The sequence below is a fragment of the Protopterus annectens genome, chromosome 17.part0, assembly GCF_019279795.1.
Source record: "Protopterus annectens isolate FY-2018-M chromosome 17.part0, PAN1.0, whole genome shotgun sequence".
NCBI lineage: Eukaryota > Metazoa > Chordata > Ceratodontiformes > Protopteridae > Protopterus > Protopterus annectens.
In genome coordinates, this window is record NC_056751.1 from 747,941,435 (window position 1) to 747,965,473 (window position 24,039).

The following is a 24,039-nucleotide window of genomic DNA, read 5'->3' on the forward strand; positions in this document are numbered from 1 at the left end:
ATCTGGCTAGGCTTCTATAGGCCCTATGGCCAATAGCCTATTACCTACCTATGAACTGATACACACCCACATGTACTTGTTGCAATAATTGCTATGTGAGGTTGACTGAGTGTGATGGTGAATGTGTCAAAGTTGTGTATACGGAAATACACCCCGGGAATCACCTCTGTGGTTCTGCTTGACAGGGACACATGAAATTAAATTATTTGGGTGTCTAAAGGCCAGGGTACCATCTGGCTAGGCTTCTATAGGCCCTATGGCCAATAGCCTATTACCTACCTATGAACTGATACACACCCACATGTACTTGTTGCAATGTGAGGTTGACTGAGTGTGATGGTGAATGTGTCAAAGTTGTGTATATGTGGGATAGCTTAGTGGGAAACTGTTTCTGTCATGGTATCCTGTGTCCTAGCTCTGATCCCAGCAAAAGATGTGTATGCTATTGCTAGGCAGAAAAAGCAGTATGGCATATGTTCTGTCGTAGTCCCTTGGTGTTAACTGGGGTGTGCCATTGGAGGCTAAAGCAGTACATGTATGCTTATTGATTGGTACTGCTGGTGAATCCAAATCCTATATGAACTTATGGTGTATGTCCACATTGCTTGGAACCACTGTTTTGTGTGTTCCCTGTAGTTCTCACAGATTACATACCTCAGGCATAAGGTTTTGTAAGTACTGACACGCAGTACTGTATGGTACACACGTAAAGCTCATCTGGGTTGCCATACCTTTGTGTCTTGTATGCATGTCTGATGTGTGTGTAGGTATGCCTGTAACATGCCCTTGGTCATGTGTGTGTTACAGGATATAAGTGCGTATCTAGCAACATGTATAGTCTAGTACAGCAGTATGCCACCTATATTCACAAATGTGCACATATTTTAGGCAGGGGTTTGCCATCAACAACTAGTGGGGTATACTGGTAATACTGCAACTGGACTTTACAATCATTGCAATGGATGACATATTTCTTTATGCATTAGCTTGATATATACCTCCTGTGGCTAGGTGGTACATTGTGTTGCATACAGTGTGCCATGTACTGTTGTATAGTCTTACATAGTGGTTTCTCTTTGTTGCTGTGCAGAACATGGTTTAATATATAGAGCGTGTCAGGCACGGTCAGGCAGTTGTGGGTTGAGCACTAATATGTGGTATTGAAAGTGTGCATCCTCCAACAGCCAATAGGTTGCTATATACGGCAGTTCAGTGATATCTGTACTGTAGACTGTTACGTGTACCACATGACCTGCTCACACATATTGTTTCATTGTCTTCCAGGGTTCATGGCCCACCATCGCAACCCAACCTATAGTCCTGCTGAGGATGAAGTCATAACAACCAGTCTGTTTCAGCACTACACACTGCTTTTCTCAAGAACCAGCCAGGACCAGCATGAGCAGACTGCACTGTGGCAAGATGTTGTCCATAGGCATGCATAAATGGACATATGAGCAGGTATGCCATCACTGCAGTGAATTACTTAGACATGTCCAGCAGCATGTGTTTGATGTCCGTAGACAACAGCTTGCCACAGGTGGTGGGGTTACCATCCACCCCCCCCCTCACCAGAGTTGAGGAACTGCTCCTGAGCCTGGTGGCTCCTGGCCAACAACAGCAGCAGACATGTATCATCATGGAGGCCGGAGCCCCCCAGCAAGTTCACACGGAGCGTGCAGGTAACATGGAATATATGTAGACTACTGTTATCTCTATTGGTAGATCATGCATATGTGAGATGTGTAATGTGTAGTTAGAAGATGTGGAGCCTGGTGTTGTGCAATACTGATAATTTGGAACATAATCTGTAGGCCACCGTTGTACAACTGTAAGATTGCAAACCCACAGTAGCAATGCCACAGTTGTTGCCACTGACAAACTGTCTCCTATCCTTGTAGGTCCCTCTGGTGCGACAGCAAGGCAGCAGACCCATGCTGGTGAGTGTGTTCTACATTTAATATAATAAAATGTGCATGTCATAGGTGAGGTATAGGCCATGTACACATGTAACACACCTACGTATAATGCATGCTGTGCATGTTTGCTGTGAGACTATGCACATCTCAGTAACGTGAGTAGCTGCCTCAAACACATGCAATACACACAGCATCCCAAACAATTGTGGCTACACTGTAGTGGACATTGGATAGGCAGATTCGATACACATGCACACAACATACACAACTTTGTCATACGCAGTACATGTTAATATGTTACACATGGCGTATTCAGACACCCGCTGTAAGGTCACACTCCAGTATCCAAATATCATCCACACAGCACACATAATATACCTTAGGGGTAGAGGCCTATCATGGGGCGGTGCAACACTCTTCAACACACAACACATTCACGTTAGGCAATGCTCCCTATTGGGCACCTTACAAACCCATGTAACAACTGGCTCTGAAATGGTGAATGTAGCCATGGTACTGCAAGTCAGGTACAGCAGGATAGGTGCTGGTCTGGCACACATTAGTAGCCTTGAGTGACCACATGATGCTGCATGATGATGGCCCATGACACTACACCCCATCCAGTTACAGTAACCACAGTACTACACATAGCATTCATTGCTATACACCTCGATGTTGTGTGTGTGCAAACATATGCACCTATACACAATATGCATAGCAATCACCATTTGCACAAAGTGACACATATATGTCTTCTAATGCTAATTGAGTGTATAGGTCACATGACACCCACTGGGTATGTGTGATGTTCAATGTTGCAGTTGTGTTGTAGCATGCCATGTCATGGCTGGCACTGCCATGTCCACAATATGTTCTACACTCACCATAACTACTGTACAGTGGCTATGTTGAGCAATGGTATTCCATCAGGTATACATGCACCACTCATCCTGTGTGTATACATAGCATGCATGAGCTAAACCTGTGTCCACAATTATCTGCTAAAGACACAGACACTCTAATCAGAAATGGATATCTATGTGACACACAGATACACATCCAGCCATGGTATGTGTACCTGTGAGTGATGGTGCACAGGACATTGAAGAGCTTTTAATACTTGCACAGCAATGTTGTAAACATGTACACATTGCGCTCCTGGGTGAGGACAATCACTAAACAACAACACACATGCATCAAAGCCATGTATACTGTTATTAGCAAGGACAGCCTACACTCGCACTGCATGCTGTTGAGCAACACACGTCCTGCATGCTGACACGTGTGATATGACGGTTTGGCTTGTGATACTGTACCCCACCATCAACCGCTACTGAGTATGTTCTGGATTGCTGGTGGTGTGTGTGTGTGTTTGTGTGTGTGTCTGCTTTAGTGAGGAGTGTATTTGTGTGCATGTGTTCTGACATCATGTACAGGTTGTAAAGTGCGTTTACGGTTTTCCTCTCACAGGTGCTGAGATTGGGCTTGTTCACTGCAGCAGGGAACCTGATGTCACTGACACAAATAGTGATAATGAGGATAGGCATGTTGAGGCATAGGCATGTTTGCCAGGGTCTGTCGATGGGCAACCATTCGACACTACACAAGCGTCCACACCATCCATGCACACAGTTATACTGCCAATACATCATCACCAATGCCCATAGCTGAGGGATAGTGTACAGTCGACAATGGCCAGGACAGTGTCGTATCTGTGGCACATGCATCCGGACATAGCAGCCATACCCAGATGTCTGGAACGGTACTACATAGGCAGATGTCCAGGGGTACTCGGAGCACTGCTGATCATCATGCCCCTGGCAAACATGCCATAGGTCTTTCAACCTCACGCATGTTCCAGGCTGTCATGGAGGCACAGGCATGCATGGAACGGTACACCAGACAGGGACTAAGGGCACAGAGGACACATAACACCGCTTTAAATGACAGTATCCGTGACCTAGTAGGTGCCATCCGTAATTACACTGAGGTCACTGATAGACGTTGGGGTGAGACATTAGATGTCCTCCGCAATGTCATGTCCATGTGTCAGGACAGTGCGGGACGTTTGAGACGTCGATGTACGTATGCCAGCAACATCAGCAGCTGGCAGTCGCCGCGGACGTCCCTCAAGTCACAGCCACTCCCGTAGTGCCAGTACCAGCCCCAGCAATGTTGGGGGTGGGCTGTCCATAGACCGTCCTAGAAGACCACGTGCACATGGCTCTGGCCAGTCCCAGCAGGGACCTGGGTCCAGTGTACATATGTCTACCTCTGAGGATAGTACCCAGTCTGGCTTAGTACCCGATACTGTCAGTAGCACCCCTGCCAGGCACAGGTATCGTATCCGTGGCCAGAGACTGATCTGTAAAGCCTGGCAGGTGCTGTCTGTGGCAAGAAGACCACGTGCACGTGGCTCTGGCCAGTCCCAACAGGGACCTGGGTCCAGTGTACATATGTCTACCTCTGAGGATAGTACCCAGTCTGCCTTAGTACCCGATACTGTCAGTAGCACCCATGCCAGGCACAGGTACCGTATCCGTGGCCAGAGACTGTGATCTGTAAAGCCTGGCAGGTACAGTCTGTGGCTGTCCCACAAATCCCCATATATGGCAGCCACATGGTGGAACTGTGTGCATGCAGACACATACACACATAAACCAGACACCTAGGGCTAACACATACCTGCACAGATTACATCAACATTGGCCCATACCAGTACTCGGCCCATACCAGTACTCTTGGCCCTCACACACATACACATACATGTTGATTGTATGGCTCAATGTACACCTCTGGCAAGCCAACAACACACCCTGTGCATATGATGAAACCTGTGCCACCTCCTGTCATCTGTAACATTGATGCAGGAACAGGCTAACATGGTGCTGATGCACAGGGTGACTTTATAGCAGTATAGCAATGTTAGCATGTTGTCAGCAGTAAAGTTATCCTTGAAGGTGTAGCTGAGCAGGCATGATGCATTAAAGCTATGATTGTCAATGTAGTATTGTTTACACCAGTGTTAATTCCAATAGTGTATTGTCAGCCCATGTGCCACTTGGCTGATGTGTGTAGTATTGGCAGCATTTGTTAGAGAGTGGACAGTATGTGTGGGATGTGTGCAGCACAGATTTGCAGGTGTACATTTGTGAACATGGTAGAGGTGCACTGTCTGCATGTACGTGCATAGTGCACACATGGGCAGGGTGACATGCCCTGTATTACACAGTGTTAACACTCCATAGTTTATATCGGTGGCCAGTATGCATTATACTACACACATTTTGGAACTTGGGTACACGTGTGTAGGACATGGTTTGACACTGTGCTGTGGGTGATACTGTTACTATCTGCCATTGGTTTGCATTCTGGTAGTATACATAACCTCAACAGTCTTACCATAAACATTTGTTCGATGATGTCTTGACAACTGACACACAGATGTAGGACACACAGTAACATTTGGATCCTTCAGGTACTATACTATGCTGGATCCTTCAGGTACTATACTATGCCAGTAACCAGTGGTATTCACCTGCAACCATTCCTGGGACCACTCCTGTTTGGTGTATAGCTCTCTTAGGTACAAGCAAACACAGTACAGATATGTCCGTCCACGTCTGGAAATGCATACTGTGGCCTATAATGCATTCTCCAGATGACACACACATCCTCCACAAGGGTATCATACAGAGAGATACCGGTTGTCAAACCCATGCTGTAAAGCTATAAGCCAACTAAAGCATAGTCATCCACCTTTACAAAACATAGTATCCCCACAGTACCACATAGGTGGTAGCCCCCAACATGTTGAACAGGTACCGATGTGTACATACAGCCACGTGTTACATCATCTCTCCTTTGGTAATCACATTTCCAAAGGTATTTTGAAATCCCTCGGTGGATCGCATAAGCAACAAGGGGTCTGCATGCATTATCCACAAAGGTTGTTGTACACCCATAATGAATAGCCATCACTGACAGACTTTGCTGCGTTTGAACAGGTCTGAAATATACCTCAGGCATAAAACCTCATTCACACTATTCAGTAGAAACTGTAATGAGTGTGTGCGACACCGATGACCTAGGCCAGAGATCACTGCAGTGGCTGGGCTTGTCACACGCATACAGATGTGACCTAAGGTCTGGAAAGCGGCAGCACACTCTGGGAAAGATAACAGATGTGTTTATGGAGAAAGCAGGGTTCCCACCTATGAAATAATTGAGGTCACATGTACGTATATGTATTTGCCACACAGCTACCTGACATGTGCAATGCACATACTGTTGTCATTGTGATATGTCATACAGTAGTAAAAGCAAAACCCACAACACATTGACCAACTGTGTCACACACATAGAGCACACACTCACCAAGTGCAGGATTCAAACCCCTACCTAACTACTTTATGATACTAGAGCAGTACACATTAACACAACGTGCTATACACATTACTGGGAGCTCTCCTTTCCCACAGGTATATTTGTAGGATGGTGACATCATCAGACTTGACAAAGATGAGTATACCACTTTTAAGGTGGTTTAGTAGTCTCTAAAAAGGTTGCTCCTCTCCAAGGAGATACACACACACACTCTCTCATATAGACACAAACACACTCTCATATAGTTGTCAAGTGCAGGATTCAAACCCCTACCTTACTACTTTATGACAGTAGAGGAGTGCGCATTAACATGACAAACTATACACATTACTGGGAGTTCTCTTTTCCACAGGTATATTTATAAGATGGTGACATCATCAGACTTGACAAAGATAAGTACACCACTTTTAAGGTGTTGTAGTAGTCGCCAAAAAGGTTGCTCCTCTCCAAGGAGATACACAAACACAGTTGTCAAGTGCAGGATTCAAACCCCTACCTAACTAATTTATGATACTAGAGCAGTACACATTTACACAAAGGTTGCTCCTCTCCAAGGAGATACACAAACACAGTTGTCAAGTGCAGGATTCAAACCCCTACCTAACTAATTTATGATACTAGAGCAGTACACATTTACACAAAGGTTGCTCCTCTCCAAGGAGATACACAAACAGTTGTCAAGTGCAGGATTCAAACCCCTACCTAACTAATTTATGATACTAGAGCAGTACACATTTACACAATGCACTATACACATTACTGGGAGTTCTCCTTTCCACAGGTATATTTGTAGGATGGTGACATCATCAGACTAGACAAAGTGCGTTGCATTAAGTGACATTAGGTGGGCTACATAGAAGGAATTTACTTTGGCAATGTGATCATCAAAGGAGAGTTTACTATCTCTACCTGGGTCCCCAGGGCCAGAATTACATTCTCTGTACATACTGGATTACCACCTATGTGGTAATTTGTGTGCATTTTGTTTTATCCAAAGGGGATGACTATGCATTCTTTGGCATTCTGTTTTAGGGCATTGTTTTGAAACCACGTGTCTCTGTAAGACCCTTCTGGAGGATGTCTGTCAGCCATAGAGTCGATTATGAACCACAGTTAGCAGTCATCTGCAAACTTGTTCAGCCATACTCCTCCCGTGCTTGCCTGTACCCCTGAGCAGTATCTACTGAACAGGTGGTGTCCCAGGACCAAGACCTGTGAGATGCCATTTGTGACTGGTTTAGAGTCGGACATGGCACCTGCAACTTTGAACATGTGTGTTTGATCTGTGAGCCAGTTGGCCACCCATCCTGCGACATAGCTGTTAATGTTCAAGCTGGTAAGCTTGTCCATGATGCCAGAGTGGGGAATGTTGTCGAAAGGCCTTAGTGAGGTCCAGGTGGGCTGTGTGAACTACTTTCACCTCCATCTATGTCCTTGGTAACGGTCTCAAATAAGTCAACTAGGTTTAGGAGGCAAGATCAGCCTTTACCAAAACCAAGTTGGGTAGAGTCCAGTGTCTGGAAGTCCCCAATGTCTCCGTTTATGGGTTCCATGATAATTTGCTCCATAGCTTTGCAGACCAGGCTGAGTAGGCCTATAGGGCAATGGTTTCCAGGTTCTGTTGTGGCACCCCCTTTGTGGAGCTGGATGACTGTTGCTGTAGGCCATTCTTTGGGTACATAGCCTGTGGTAAGGTTGAGTCTGAACAGTGAATGTAGGTGAGGGCGTAGTTCCTTTTGGGGCTGGTATAAGACGCAGCCTGGGACACCATCCAGTCCTATTGATGCTGTGTTCTTAGCTTTGGAGAGGGCTGTTTTTATCTGCATGTCCATGAAGTCTGGGACTCTGCATTCTTCTGGGATGGACACAGGCTCTTTTGGGGGTGATGGGGGGGTTGCACTGAACTTGTCCCCCAGGATGTGGGCAATGTAAGTTGGTTCAGTGTATTTTTTGCCATTTTGCAGTAGATGACTGCATATTGAGAGTTTCCACCTAAATGTTTGGTATAGCTAACAAAGGCTTTGTGATTGTTATTCTTACATTCCTTGGCAATTTGTCTTTAGAAACTGGCCTTGTATTATTTTATGAGCGATCATTGTTTCTTCCTAATAATGATCAGTGATGCCTTTCCTTTTGTGAAGTTTGCTCTAACATGTGTTTGTTTCCTCCTTCTGTTGTATAGCTTATTTATGAGCGACAACCACCAGATTGGTTTCTCATTTTTGGAGGAGTGCATCTTGGTTTTATTTGGGATGTCTCTATCCATGCATCCCTGTAGATGCTCATAGAATGCACTTGTAAATGATTCGGCAGACTGTATAGCATTATCCTATAGCAAGGGGGCCTTTGAAACTTTCCACTTTGGTCTTGGAAAGTGTGCAGTTTGCTTTTGAAAATGTCTTCACAGTGGTTTCCTTGACTGGGGGGTGGGGGTGGGATGTGGATGTCCAGTGTGATTACTTTATGATCTGATATTACCAGCGAGGGGTTTATCTCTGTTGTGGAACACTGGTACCCCATGTTGGTGATGATCAGGTCCAGTATGTTGTCACCTCTAGTGGGCATGGTGACCAGCTGTTCCAGGGCGTTTGAGTTTTTAAACTCTAGGAAACACTGGGCAAAAGACGTTGTACACAAGTACTTCTCCCACTCAATGTTTGGCTAGTTGTAATCTCCTCATATAATGGTGTCTGATAGGACCTTTATATTTTCCACTGTTCTTAGGAATACTGAGTGAGGTTCCCGAGACAAGGTAGGTGATCTGTAGCAGGCTGCAATCTGATAAGCAGCTTTGCACAATGTTAGTTACACTTGCATGGTCTCCAAGGCCACATGCTGTGCCACTAACCTGAAGGTGTGGGTATCCATAAGGTAAATGGATACACCCCTTCCTTTTGTATTTCACTCTGGGTTTTGGGGCCAAAGATCAGAGGGATTGTGAGTGTTTTACATGGAGCATGTCCAACAGCTCTGTGTTTGACATAGTTTTGTATGTTAGGCAGAGATCACCTCTGAGTACAGCTAGAGCATTCTGAGAAGGTCTGTGTATGGCATGTATTTCAGGCCGCTAATGCTCTTTGTGAGGTATTTCTGCAGGCCTTCCAGTTGTTGTAGATGTCTTGTGAGGTACATAGCAAAAGGGGCGTTGTACTCTACTATGGATCTAGTGAGTGATGAGTAGAGGGGAACAATGTCCTCTTCTATTCTGCATGAGACATCTTTTGTGATGAGTTGTGCCACGTAGAAGGATTTCCTGACTACTGTGGGGATGTGATTATCACAGGTGTGTCTACTGTCCACCTGTGACCCAAGGTCTCTTATCACACTTTCAGTGTTAAGTATACTACTGCCTATGTTGTAGTTCATGGCTACAGAGTTTTTACCAAAGGGGATGACAATGCACTTTTTGGCATTGAGCTTAAGGCCATGGCTTTGACACCAGGCATCTGTCTCAGTGAGGCCCTTTTGTAGGATGTCCACATCTTTAGTATTTACAATTATGGCTCCTAGTTTGCAGTCATCTGGAAACTTCATTAGCCACAGACCTTCCATGTTAAAGTTTACTTCAGGGAAGTAGATACAAAACAGGACAGGACCCAGGACTGAATCCTGTAGTACTGTACTCGTCACTGGTCCAAAGTAATACTTGGAGTCTGCTACTTTCACAGTGTGTTTTCTGTCAATGAGCCAGTTGGCAACCCATTTTGTGACATAGCAATTTATACCCATTTTAGTGGGTTTATCTATAATACCAGAGTGGGGGATGGTGTTGAAAGCAGTGGCAAGATCTACATAGGCTGTGTGAACCACCTTACCCTTGTCTATGGTTCTGGTGACTGCTTCAATGTCGTCTATCAGGTTTAGGAGACATGATCTGCATTTTACAAACCCAACATGGTTGTGGTCCAAAGTTTGGAGATTACCAATGTATTTTTTTATAAGTTGTATGATGATACATTCCATGGCCTTGTAGAGCAGGCTCATCAGGCTAATGGGGCGCTAGTTCCTGGGGTCCGTGGTGTCTCCACCCTTGTGTAGTGGGATAACCGTCACTGTGCACCATTCAGCAGGCACAAAGTCTGAGGTGAGGCTATGACTGAACATGGTACGTCGGTGTGGTGCCTGTTCGTTCTGTAGTTTGTGTAGAACACAGCCTGGGAAGTTATCTGGTCCCATGGATGCTGTGATGCTGGCTTTGGAGAGTGTTTCTTTTACCTGTGCAGCCGTGATGACAGCAACTTTGCAGTCTTCCATTATAGAGATGTGCTCTTTCATGGGTGAGAGGGGGGTAAAGTTAGCACTGATCCTATCTACCAGGATGTTGGCAATATCAGTTGGGTCTGTATATTTAGTGCCATTGAGCTGTAACTCAGAGCAGATCTGAGTGTTGCCATGACATGGACCTGTCTGTTGGGCAGAGATCTCCTGAGTAGACAGTATGCAACAGAGTACAGATTGAGTTAAATTCAGTCTTGTTGCATGGGGCAACTGTTTGAGGCCGGTAATCCTCTTGTTGAGGTACTACAGTGGTCTTTCCAGCTGCTGAAGGTGCCTAGTCAGATTCATCGCAAATGTTTTGTGGTACTCTCTGACGGGTCTGATGATTGATGAGTAGAGGGAACCTCCTTTGACCTACATTCAAAGACCTTTGCAGTTTGTGGGAACACATAGCATGATTTTCTGACCACTTTGTGAATGTGTTTCTGGAAGTAGAGATGACTATCCACGTGTCCATAGATCCCTTATTATCACCTCCATATTTAGGGTGTTGGCATCTATGTGGTATTTGTATGACTGTAGCTCGAGGCCATAATTTTGACACCACATCTGTCTGACTGAGGCCCTTTTCAAGGATGTCTTTGTTGTCCCAAACATCGATTATGACAACTTTTTGCAGTCATCCACAAGCTTTGCTAAACATAGCCCTCGTGTGTTTGACTGTATTTCTGAAAAGTACATACCAGACAGGAGGGGTCCCAGGACTGAGACATGGGGGACAGCAGTTGTTACCAGCTTGAACAGAGACCACAATTCTTACCTTGTGTGATCTATCTGTGCCCCAGTTGGCAATCCATCAGATGACATACATATTTATGCACAGGTTGTTGATTTTGTGGATACGACATGTGTCTGGGATGTTGGAAAAGGACTTTTCAACATCTATGTGGGATGTGTATAGCTCATTTGATTGATGTATGTCCTGGGTGACTGCCTTGAAAACAGTCTAGCAGGTTTGAGAACCATGATCTGCCCCTGACCAAACCAAAATTGGTAGGGTTGGGTGTTTGTAGGCTCCCCTGTTTATGAGTTCCATCATGATGGACTCCATGGCCTTGCAGATCAGGCTTAATAGGCTTATAAGACAATAGTTCCCATGGTCTGTTGTGCACCAACACTTGTGGAGTGTGCCAAACGTTGCTGTAACACATTCAACAGTTTCATATCCTGTACAGAGGGTAAGGCTCTACAGACTGTTCAGGTGCAGGGTCTGTTTGTTCTGGGGTTCACTTATGACACAGCTAGGGAAACAATGTAATCCCAAAGACGCCGTGTTTTCAGGTTTGGAAGGAGCCGTTTACCCATTCTATATGTGATATCTGTGCTTTCACAATCTCCAGGTATGATGATAGGGCCTTTTGTCAGTGAGTGGGGGGTATGTATGTATGAGCCTGTCTGACAGGATGATGGCAATGTCAGTCATTTACAGTTTGCACTGACCCAGGACATATATGAGTGCACATTGCTATTTATGACATAGCGGAAGGAAAAGTCATGGTTCTCTATGGACTCCTTCACAGATTACTTTTCCAGAATATGGACTGGATAACGTTTGGAGTGCACATTGTTTATTCATGATACTGATTGCAGGTTTATTGATCTTCTTTGCTTTTTCACTTTCTGTGAACAACTTAAGTACTTGTGGTACATAGTTTGATTATGACAGGGTTCCAATATATTACGTGTCTGTTTTCATATAACTGTGTGCCCAAGGCAGGATTGGTGAATAGTGACAGGCTCCCTGGGTAAAACATGCAACTGCCAGATGTGTGGCCCACTGCTGTACTCAGACATGGCCTAAGTGTGTGAGCATGCCCAGTATGACCTTTCAGTATGTTGCTGACTGAAATCCACTACATTTGTTGAAGTGTGTGAGCACGCCTGGTATAGACATTTATACTATATGTGTGTGGAAAATAAAGTTGTATTTTTACTGCAGGGCTCACCTTTGTGTCATAAATCAACAGGGATCATGCTGTGCCTGCAGGGCTTCCATGAGACACTATGCATAGACTTATCAACATTTCTACATACGGGGGGACAGCTATTCTTTGTACATTTCTACCCGGGGGGCGCACCTGATTGTTACTGTGGGTGTACATAAGATGAGGGGTTCACCTGACACTTATACATATTTGCTAGACCTGCACGGCTATGTAAGGTACACCATTTCAGTCTGTACTGTTGCCTATCATACTGGCTTGAGGCATACTACTGTACTACAGATCCTAGCGTCCAATGTCACGTATATTAAATTGCGACTTCATAGCCTACCCAACCCACATCACACCGCCTGGTCTGCTGTTCTCTGTCTGCATAGGCCTGTGGGGGAGGTTATGCATATGCCTCTTTAGGGGGATGATGCAGCATTTCTTTGTGCTTGCATTAGTGTACAATTATTGTCCTGCTGTGTCTGTGCCAGTGAAATGCTGTCATGGCTTAATGGTTCATTACTGTGACTATAGTGCACAGTATCCTGGGTTCGAGCCCTGTCACTCATGCTGGGCAGACCAGACTGCTGAAGGAACAGTAAAGCAAATATGAGCATGTTGACCTGACTTGGCTCAACTTTGCCCGACCTTGCCCAACATTGCTCAGCGTTGCTCTAGTTAGTGCGGGCAATTTTGTTTACATATACTAAATAGTGGTAAAAGCTGCTTAGTGCTGCTTTATATTGCTTAAAACAGGGCAATCATGCCTCAGGTGGTGTTCCAGGGCTGCCTATGTCAGATGCACATAGTACACTCCCTATACATGTTTGAAAACAGGTAGTGTCAAGTTAGGCATCCCTTTTATTTTATGTGCGAGTCAGAGAGACGCATCATTTCCAGGGTTCCTACTGAGCCAGTGTATGTGCTATGTGTTGCCTCTTTGTCAAGGCCAAGGCATACTGGGCACGCCTCCTTCTGCCTACTGGGGCAGGCTTAGGTTGTTCCTCCTCCGAGTCACTCTCCGCCTGTGATGGCCTTGGCAATGGTGGGGGGCTGTTTGGCCCTGCCCCATGCTGTTCCTGCTGCAGCTGTTTTCGCAGGATCATATTGTGTAGCATGGCACATACCATGACAATTTGGGTACATGTAGTTGGCGAGTAGTGCAAGGCTCCACCAGATGTGTCCAGGCACCAGAACCGTGACTTCAGCATCCCAAACACACGCTCGATTACATTTTGTGTTTGTGCGTGTGCCTCATTATGGAGTACTTGTTCAGGTGTGTGTGCATTTCTGATGGGTGTCATCAGCCACGGCTCCAGTGCGTATCCAGCATCCCCCACTAGGTGACCGTCAGGGATGTCCCCATTGGCAAATCACAGCTGTGTCAGATGCCAGATATGGGAATCGTGGTAGCTTCCAGGGCAGCCAGCACACACATTCAGTATTATGCCCTGGGCATCGCACACGACCTGGCAGTTGATGGAGGGGAAGCCCTTGCGGTTGATGTAGGCCCTACCCCGCTCACCGGCTGGTGCTTTGATGTGTATGTGCGTGCAGTCTATTGCACCCACTACCTCAAGGTATTCCGCTATTTGCTGGAAAACACGCATATTGCTAGCCAATGCCTCACGGGAATTGGGGAAATATACATGATCACCGACATGTGCTGACATGGCATTCAGAAATTGGTGCAGTACTCTGGATGCCGATGCCTGTGAAATCCCCATCATATCACCAGTTGGTCTCTGGAAGGTACCTGTTGCTAGTATTCTTAGGCCAACACATACCTTGGTTACCACTAGGATGGGTTCCCCTCTGTTGGTTGTGTGTGTGAGGTGTGGCCTGCACAGCTCAACAATTTGCTGCAGGAGGTCTCTGTCCACTCCATAGCGCTCCACTATCTCCAGCTCATGTAGCCCCTGGTAGGTTACCCTGGGTCTGTACACTCTTCTCAGTCTCCTCACTGTGGGTTGCTCAGCAGCATTCGCAATGGCACCACCCTCAGCATCTTGCACATGTTGGCTTATGATAGCAATGGCAGCCCCTAACATTTTTTTGTCAGAGTTAAAGTTTTCACTCTTTGTATACTGCAGTGTGAGAAAAACATGGGGGAATGTTGTTTGCAGAGTTTTAAGTGCTGGGCTGGGCTGGACTAGTGTACTGCCTGTGTAATTGGCTGATTCTGATTTTCACCTGGCAGATCTGCTAGTTTTCCTTGGTTAACTTCCTACTACTTCTTTTCCTTCCTTTTCCCTTTCTGTTTCCACAAGGGGCAGTGCCGCACAAACATGCACACACGCGTGCACAAAGGCTTACAGGCATGCACACGGTATAAGCACGTTTGCAAGAAATTTCAGATATATCCACGGCGTACACCTTCGGTTTCTGGGTTTCAGCTAGGACAACTGTAGACAAGCCTCTTGCAATCCTGAGCAACTCATGGCAAACACAAGCCACTCTGCTCCAATAAGCTTACAGTCTTTCAGACATACCCCTCATGATGTCTCCTATCTTCTACTCTACTACTCCCCTACTCTAGGGACATGGCTCACACCAGGGAAAATTGGGATTCACTATCCTTATCCTCGTTTGCATATTATTGCCTACTAATGCTTGGTTACATCTCTCAAACTGAGCTTCCCCCCTTAGCAACCACTACTCAGTAGCCATGTTGTCTTCAGCCTGCCATTCACCTGCATGGCAGAATAATGTTTTTATTAAACATGCCTAGTTTTGGCTATTTTTTAAAGTGCCGCACGTTTGCGCGACACTGCTCTATGCTTAAACATCGGGGAAAAAATAAAACTTAAATTTTATTAATTTTCAACCTATAAAAATGCCAATGGCCTTATATTTGGCCATCGGCATGCTTCCTCAACTGGATGCATCCTTTATTTGGAGCTGTCATTGCTCAGTTTAGCTATTTGCAGAACGGTACTCCGTTACCAACGGAGTACATTTCTGCAAATAACACTACTCTTCCACGGACAGGTTAGTGTTTCCTGGATCGCAAATTTACCTAATTTGCATAGCTTTCAGCAGCAAATGAGGTAATTTGCATACCATAACACTGTCCGTGCAAGAGTAGTTTTAGGAACTCTCATGCACACCACTGCCGGCTATTACTGAATCGCTCGGCAGACATATTGCCTGTCTGAAGTCTTACACTACTGTTAGACTACGTGCAAGCCTTCATGAATCCAGCCCACTGTTTTGAGACTTTGAAACTTATAAGTAGATCTTAACACACACCTACATTCACGGAGGCTCTCAATAAAAATCTGCTCATGCAACAGAGACCTCCAAAGCAGAAACGCAAGCAACCTCCACCACCCAACAAAATCCAAATGACACACAGCCCACAAACCCAGCATGCCACTCAACACAGCCCATAAGGCATAACAACGTACCCAACACTTTAGTCATAGGTGACTCTATAGTCAGGCACACTGATGTTCTACTCACCAGGCTAAACAAGGAGCAAGTTACTGTCAGCTGGCTGTCGGGTGCCAGGATCCACCACATAATGCACGCACTCAGGTCACTCCACAACAAGTACAAATACGACTCTGTCATTCTCCATGTTGGCATGAATCACCTGAGACGTACCTCCCTGGACTACACGAAAACAGACATGGAGGAGCTCTCCAATCTTGTAGCCCAGGCAGGTATGACCCTAGTCCTGAGTAGCATCCTGCCATCATGCAGAATGATAGCAAAGTACAAGGACAAAATGATTGACTTCAACTGGCTAAGGTTCTGGTGTCATTCTAAAGGGATCCAGTATCTGTCTGCCTGGGATGACATGACTGTCAGACCACGATGCTTTGCCAGAGATGACCTGCACCTGTCACCCTTGGAGTTACAGATACTGGCTAAGGCTTTTGCCAAACCTAGAGTGCCTTTTTAAGGCAAGGTTCAAATGACAAATTCACCACCGTAACAGGTAGAAGCAAACAAAATCTGAGGGTAATGCTACTCAACGCTAGAAGTCTAAACCTCAAAATGCATTCACTCGAGGCACTCCTTAAAATGGAGAACATAGACATCTGTGCAGTGACAGAGACCTGGTTCAAGGCTCCAGAGAGCACCCCTGCATTATCAGGCTATAAATTCATACCACACCTTTTGGCTATCTAACCTGGACTGAAACACTAAAGGCGGAGGTGTGTCCATATTCATTAAGGATATCCACACCTCCAGGCTAGTTGTTCAGCATAATGCATCCGAAATTATCCAAGTGCAACTAACTCTAGGCAAGACCGCACTCCAAATTGTAACTTGCTACAGATCCCCCACCATGCCCCAGGATTACCACTTCTCATTTCTTGATACACTGGAAAATATTAGGGTACAACCCAACACCCTAATAATGGGAGATTTCAACTACCCCACCATTAACTGGGAAAACTACTCATGTAACAACTCTTTTGCCCAATGTTTTCTGGAATTTATAAATTCCAATACCTTGGATCAACTTATCCACACCCCCACCAGGGGCAGCAATATCCTAGACCTGGTCATTACCAACATGGGTGACCGGTGTTCCACAGAGGTCAATTTCTCGTTGGTCAAATCAGACCACAAGCCAATCACCCTAGACATCCGCATCCTGCCCCCACCCCCCATTACGGAAACCACTGTAAAAAGTTCTCCAAAACCAACTTCACACTTCTTAAGACAGAAGTGGCAAACTTCACGACACCCATGCAAACGGACCATAGAGGTACAACTGTTGAATCCTACACAAATGCACTTTATAAGCACTTACATGAGTGCATGGATCGTGCTATCCCCAACGGAACCAAGATGCTATCCTCCAAAAAAAAAGAAGCCAATCTGGTGGTCCCCTGTCATAAACAAACTCTACAACAGAAGAAAGAAACTGTTGCAAAAAACAGTAAAATCCTATGATTGGAGGAACTCCCTGGTCAGCCTCAGTAAGAAGCTGAGATCCCTCATAAAATCCTCCAAAGCTAGTTACGAAAACAAAATTGCCACTGATTCTAAAGACAACCACAAAGCATTCTACAGCTATGTCAAGAATCTCAATGGCAACACTCAGATCTGCTCTGAGTTACAGCACAATGGCACTAAATATACAGAACCAACTCATATTGCCAACATCTTGGCAGATAGGTTCAGTGCTAATACCCCGCTCTCATCCACTAAAGGGCCCATCTCTATACCAGAAGAATGCAAAGTTCCTGTAATCATGGCTGCACAGGTAAAAACCACACTCTCCAAAGCCAAGAACACAGCATCAATGGGAACGGACAACATCCCAGGCAGCGTTCTACATGAACTACAGAATGAACTGGCACCCCACCTAAGTACCATGTTCAATCATAGTCTCACCTCAGGCTTTGTGCCCACTGAATGGCGCACAGTGATGGTTATCCCACTCCACAAAGGGGGAGCCATCACGGACCCCGGGAATTACCACCCCATTAGCCTAATGAGCCTGGCCTGCAAGGCCATGGAACGTATCATCATGAAATTTATAAACAAAGACATTGGTAATCTCCAAACTCTGGACCCCACCCAGTTCGGGTTTGTAAAAGCCAGATCATGTCTCCTAAACTTGATAGACTTCTTTGAACCAGTCACCAAAGCCATAGTCGAGAGTATGGTGGTTCATGCAGCCTATCTAGACCTTGTCACGGCTTTTCACACCATCTCCCACTCTGGAATTATTGATAAACTCACTAAACTAGGTATAAATCCCTATGTCACAAGATGGGTTGCCAACTGGCTCACTGACAGAACCCATAATGTGAAAGTAGCAGACTCCAAATCCGACTTCAGACCAGTGACAAGTGGAGTACCGCAAGGTTCACTCCTGGGTCCTCTCCTGTTTGGTATCTACTTTTCTGAAGTACAGGCTAACACAGAAGGTCTTTGGCTAATGAGGTTCACAGATGACTGCAAACTAGGAGCCATATTCGAAACTCCTAACAATGTGGATATCCTACAAAAGGGCCTCACCGAGGCAGATGCCTGGTATCAAAGCCATGGCCTCAAGCTTAATGCCAAAAAGTGCATTGTCATCCCCTTTAGTACAAACTCTGTACCCATGAGCTACCACATAGGTGGTAGTCTACTTAACACCGAAAGTGTGATGAGACCTTGGAACACAGGTGAACAGTAGTCTCTCCTTTGATAATCACATCGCCACAGTAGTCAGGAAATCCTTCTACGTGGCACACCTCATCACAAAAGGTTTCTCATCCAGGAAAAAAAAAAGAGGTCATTATACCCCTCTATACTCTTCATTCATTAGACCCATTATAGAGTACAACATCCTTTGTGGTATGTACCTCACAAGACATCTACAACAACTGGAAAGGCCGCACAAATACCTCACAAAGAGGATTACTGGCCTCAAACAGATGCCCTACGCAGACCGTCTCAAAAACCTCCAGCTTTATTCCATCACATATCGCCTACTCAGAGGCGATCTCTGCCTAACATACAAAGCTATGCCAAACCCAGAGCTGTTGGACATGCTCCACTTAAAGAAATCCCAATCCCTCCGAGCTACACACTCTAGGGACCTAAACCCTGTCACCACAATAAACAGAACATGCTGGAGGAATAGATTCCTGTCCCAAAGACTTCCCATACTCTGGAACAAACTACCTATCTATATCAAACAAAGCTCCTCCTTAGCACACTTCAAGAAAAATCTTGATGATTGGATGGGAAATAGGAAATTTGTCCCAGGGATCACCTCTGTGGCTCTGCTCGACAGGGTCACAGGAAAATCATTTTCTTGGGTGGCGAAAACCAGAGTACCTTTTTGGCTAGGCTTATATAGGCCCTAGGGCCAATAGCCTAGTACCTACCTATGAACCTATATAAGTATGGATACATACATACACGCACACATATACATATACACACAAATATACAAGTCAGTTAATGGCTGTGTTCTTTCCTGCAAGTACAACACAGCCTATTTTCAAAATGCCAGCGGAAATTTATCTTCCCATATCTTTCTCTTACTGCAATCAGCACGCCTACTGTTAAAAAACACAGGGTGCATTCCTTTCGCTGAATAGACTATGTCCCTTTAAACAAAACAATGCAGCGCAGCTCTTCCTTGAAAAATTTGTCATTCCTACCACCTTACACCAAAGGGGCTAGAATCTACTCCTTGAAATGAGGTCCTTTTTCCTCACTAGAATTTAACCATGTCACAGAGAACAAGCTACATTCCCTCGGCTGAAAGGACTACGTCCCTTCAACCACAGGATTCTAGGCTGAAGAGACATGATGGCGCATGCAGTGCAGCTCCTTCTTGAAAATAATTATCATTCCTGCCACTATACACCAAATGGGATAGAATGTATTCCCAGAAAGATAGGTCTTTCCTCCAACAGAATTTAGTTGTTTTATATAAAGCAGCCTAGATTCCCTTTGCTGAAAGGACCAGGGTCCTTTAATCATGTGAATCAATACTGAATGAACCTGATATTGTGCTCAGCCTGAAGAATGTACTGCAACTCTTTCCTGAAAAAAAATATATCATTCCAACCACTATACAAAGGATCTAGGATTTATTCCTTGAAAGAAGGGGCTTTTCCCCACTATAATTTAGCCTTGCCACACAGAACAGAATAGATTCCCTTGGCTGAAAGGACTAGGTCCCTTCAGCCACTGGACTGTAATGTAAAAGGACTTGACAGTATGCTCAGCAAAGAGAGTGTAGTGCAGCTCCATCCTGAAAAAAATGGTCATTCATGCCACTGTACATCAAATGGGGCTATAATCTGAGAAGATCCTTTTCACCACAATAATTTAGTCTTTTCACCCAAGACAAGATAGATTCTCTTGACTTAAAGGGTGAGTTCATTTCAGCCAAGGAAATCTATACTGAAGGAATCTTTTTTCCCTGAATTTGTCTTTTACAAAAAATACTTTTACATGAAAAAAAATTAGATTAATAAATAAACACGACAATGATTAGAATTATTCCTGTAAATAGACTGCAACATGCTTATAAACAAGTTAGACTATGCTTACTAAAATATAATCCTTACTCCCCTACAATCTAGTGTATTAAAAAGCTAGATTCCATGCTCCAAAAAACTCTCAACCAGTCAGGGACAAAACTCATCAAAATCAGGGATAAATCCAAAAATAATTAGGGACAGTTTTAAAATATTAGTGCTACTGACCTGAAAGATTGCTAGAATATGAATTAGTATGTACCTTCTGAAGTAGAAAGTCAATAGCTAATTATTGCTATTATTTACTAAACGTAATTTACCAAATTTTCTCCAAAAAGGTCATTAATTTTAGGAGGAATTAAGACGGACAGAGCTAAAACTTCAGTGAAAATCAGGGACAGTTAAACGGTACGCTGAAACGACCCAGTTATTCATATTTAATACATCAGACTATATCATGTTTATTAATGACCAAGGTTTTTTCAACCAATGGAGTTTAGACTGTTCACTTCAAAATGCCTAGAATCTCTTCCTGCAAAGACCCTCTTTTTCCCCACTAGGACTTAGCATTCTCAAATTATACACACTAGATTCCCTTGGCTGGCCTGGAAGGACTAGGTTCCTTCGGCCAGGGAAATCTAGTATACTCTCACCAAATGGGCTAGAGTCTGCTGTTGTAAAGATAGTCCTTTTCTATTGTGAACAGGCTCTGTTCCCTTGGTTAAAAGGTCTCGGACATAGGTGTGTGTGAGTACGTATGTATATCGGACACGCATACATGCAACACACCTATATACACAGAGTTGCTTTTTGTTTCTATATTCACCTGCTTATATTCCTACAATGCATACGCATTCTAAACTGATAAATATGCAGAAACAATCGCGCACACATACACACACAGGTATTTGTTTAGTGTTTGTGGGTGCGCGTACATATGCACGCACAGTTACCAGTGGTACCAATCATCAAAGATACTGAGTTGTTTGAAAGCAGCCAGGCAACTGGATACAGCGCGTCTTCTATTCCCCGCTAGTGATCTAGTGACAGCAGATTGGTTTTAACCCTTGAAACTGCAATTGTATAACAGAAAAGGCGATATTTAATAGTTACCAAACACAGAGGAGCATGAGCATAACTTTTTTTCTTAAGCCATAACTTTGTAAGCTAATAGTGCTTGCTAGTATATCAACAGGTGGTAAGCGAAATGCAGTCAGACTGTCAAAAAGTATCAAACCATCAGCTACAATCCACTTTATTAACTAGAGAATAAAAAGTGCCTCCATATCGTCACTTGGAGGACCTATTCTTGTACAGTGAACATGAATATTTCAGCAACGGTGTAACTTTAACGCTGCTGTCACAATACTGTATATATTATAATAGTTGTTTCTCCTTACCTACTGTAGTGAGAAAAGATGCGTCAAACTTGCTGTCGGTATACCTTTTTAAAATAGATGTTTTGCCTACGAACGATTCGCCGGCCAGTACTATCTTTAACAAAACTGCTTTCATATTAGCCATCATCTGCATACAAGATACTCAGTCCATGCATGTGTTATTCTCGTCAGACTCCCACATGTAATTTTGAAGCAGCCGGCTGCGCCTTTTTACCAAAGTGTCTTTACACAGCAGTCACAGATTCTGGTCCAAAAATTCCTAACTTCCGACTTATTGTCAGTTGTATATTAGCATACACTTTTCATATATATATATAAAAACTACCCATGTCTTTTTAAGGTCCATGAGCTCAAACGACTTCTTGTCGTGTTAAGTTTTTTAAGCTCCAAGACCACTTGTAAAAAGCTTTTGGCAATTTTGCGTCCTGGTATGCTGTCAAACTGCTGATTGAGTATTCCCGTACTGTTCAAAGTATATTTAACACGCATAGCCAACAACGTAAGGAGAAAACTGAAATACACATAATAGTATACCTAAACAGTAAATAATACGATTTTCTGAATTAAATATTATACATTAATATACAAGTCAGTATTTATCGCGACCTTACTTTTTTTTTTTTGCTTATGCGCATGCGCTTGAGTTAGGACCATTTTCCAGCCTCCCTCCTTGCACTGGGGTCGCTATTTAATGTGTATATAGGCTCCGAGTAATCAACTTAAAAATTTTTTATATATATTTATACAGTCCAGTAAAATAGGTAATAGAATAAGGCATTATGTAACTAATTACGTACATAAGAACTGCGGGGAGGGGAAATTATAAAATGATTTCATGTGAACTATACTGCGCCATATTGCGGATGTCTACACCCGGAACCACATTTAAATAAATGCTCCGTACTTGAGGTAGGGTTGCCACCTTTTCAAATGCCCAAAGTGGGACATTCGTGGTACAAATGGCAGATTTTGCAGGCCAAAACATACCCATGGCCAGTACAAAGGACAGAACTTCACTTTTTTGCCTAAATAAAAGCTTATTCTTGTAGCATTTTAGCTGCTTATTCTGTTTCTTAAACATTTAGGTGTTTCAGATACAGAATTACTGTTTTATGCAACTATTACATAAATATAGGAAATAATTTTGTCCTAAAATCTCAGGACATTTGCCATTTTTACAATTTTTTTGTAGGACGCAATTGCCCAAAGAGGGACTGTCCCTCGCAAAGTGGGACAGGTGGTAACCCTAACTTGAGGTAGGCATTATGAGTCTACAGAGGGTTTTTCAAAGTACCGTGATATGATTTGTTTTAGTTATTCATCACCCATATAGTAAATTCACTCACGGTAATAAGTAATGAAAACGCTGGAGACACTGTTGATGAAATTAACAGGTTTCAAAACGTGACTTGCGGGTTAATGATTATTTGCTCTTCAGTGGCTGCTTAAGCTATGCGAAGTGAAAAAGAAAGCCTAATTTTATGGAATATTTTGTTCCGTTTTGAAGAATAAAATGGATTTAACTAAACTAAAGAGGCACTCAACAGGGGAAATAACTGCAATTCTGCATTGAAAGGGTGAGCACTATTGGGCAAGACTGGACTAACCACAAGTTCTACTATTTTAATAATAAATCACGTTTGGGCGTGAATAATTCAAGGTTTACCTACCAACGTGTTATGTGCAAAATGACAGAGTGTGAGTGATCAAATTGCGCCAATCATGGACTTATAATGTACTAGACAGGTAATTTTACTGGACACATCTGCGTTTTTTCGCCGGCAGCCTGTGAAACCTATTGTATAACTGGCATCTGCAGGGGGCTTCTCAAAAGCGAACTTCACACTTCTCAAAACCGAAGTGGAATCCTTCAAGGCCCCAGGGCCAGTGGAAACTACGGCCCAAACTGCAGAATCCTATATAAACGCATTTTACGGACATCTCCAGGAATGCATGGATCATGCTATCCCAAACAAAATCAAGACTCAATCATCCAAAGGCAGGCGTCCAGTCTGGTGGACCCCACCATAAATAAACTGTACAACAGAAGGAGGAAGCTACTACATGATAGAGCAAAATCCCTAAAAGGGAAGGCATCTCTAATCAGTACTAGCAAAAAATTACGAACCCTCATAAAATCCTCCAAGGCCAGCTTCGAGAGAAAAATTGC

At 44.1% G+C, this 24,039-nt stretch overlaps 1 protein-coding gene across 1 annotated transcript in view; it reads right to left on the reverse strand.

Moving 5' to 3' along the window:
- The window catches only part of LOC122791507 (ras-related protein Rab-10-like), a 314,823-nt gene extending 292,343 nt beyond the window's left edge, over nt 1-22,480 (reverse strand). Inside the window, exon 1 of the mRNA XM_044059249.1 lies at nt 21,870-22,480. Coding sequence (XP_043915184.1) covers nt 21,870-22,002 — 133 coding nt within the window. The 5' untranslated portion in view covers nt 22,003-22,480. The remainder of the gene's footprint in view (nt 1-21,869) is intronic.
- Nucleotides 22,481-24,039: the final 1,559 nt, after the last annotated feature.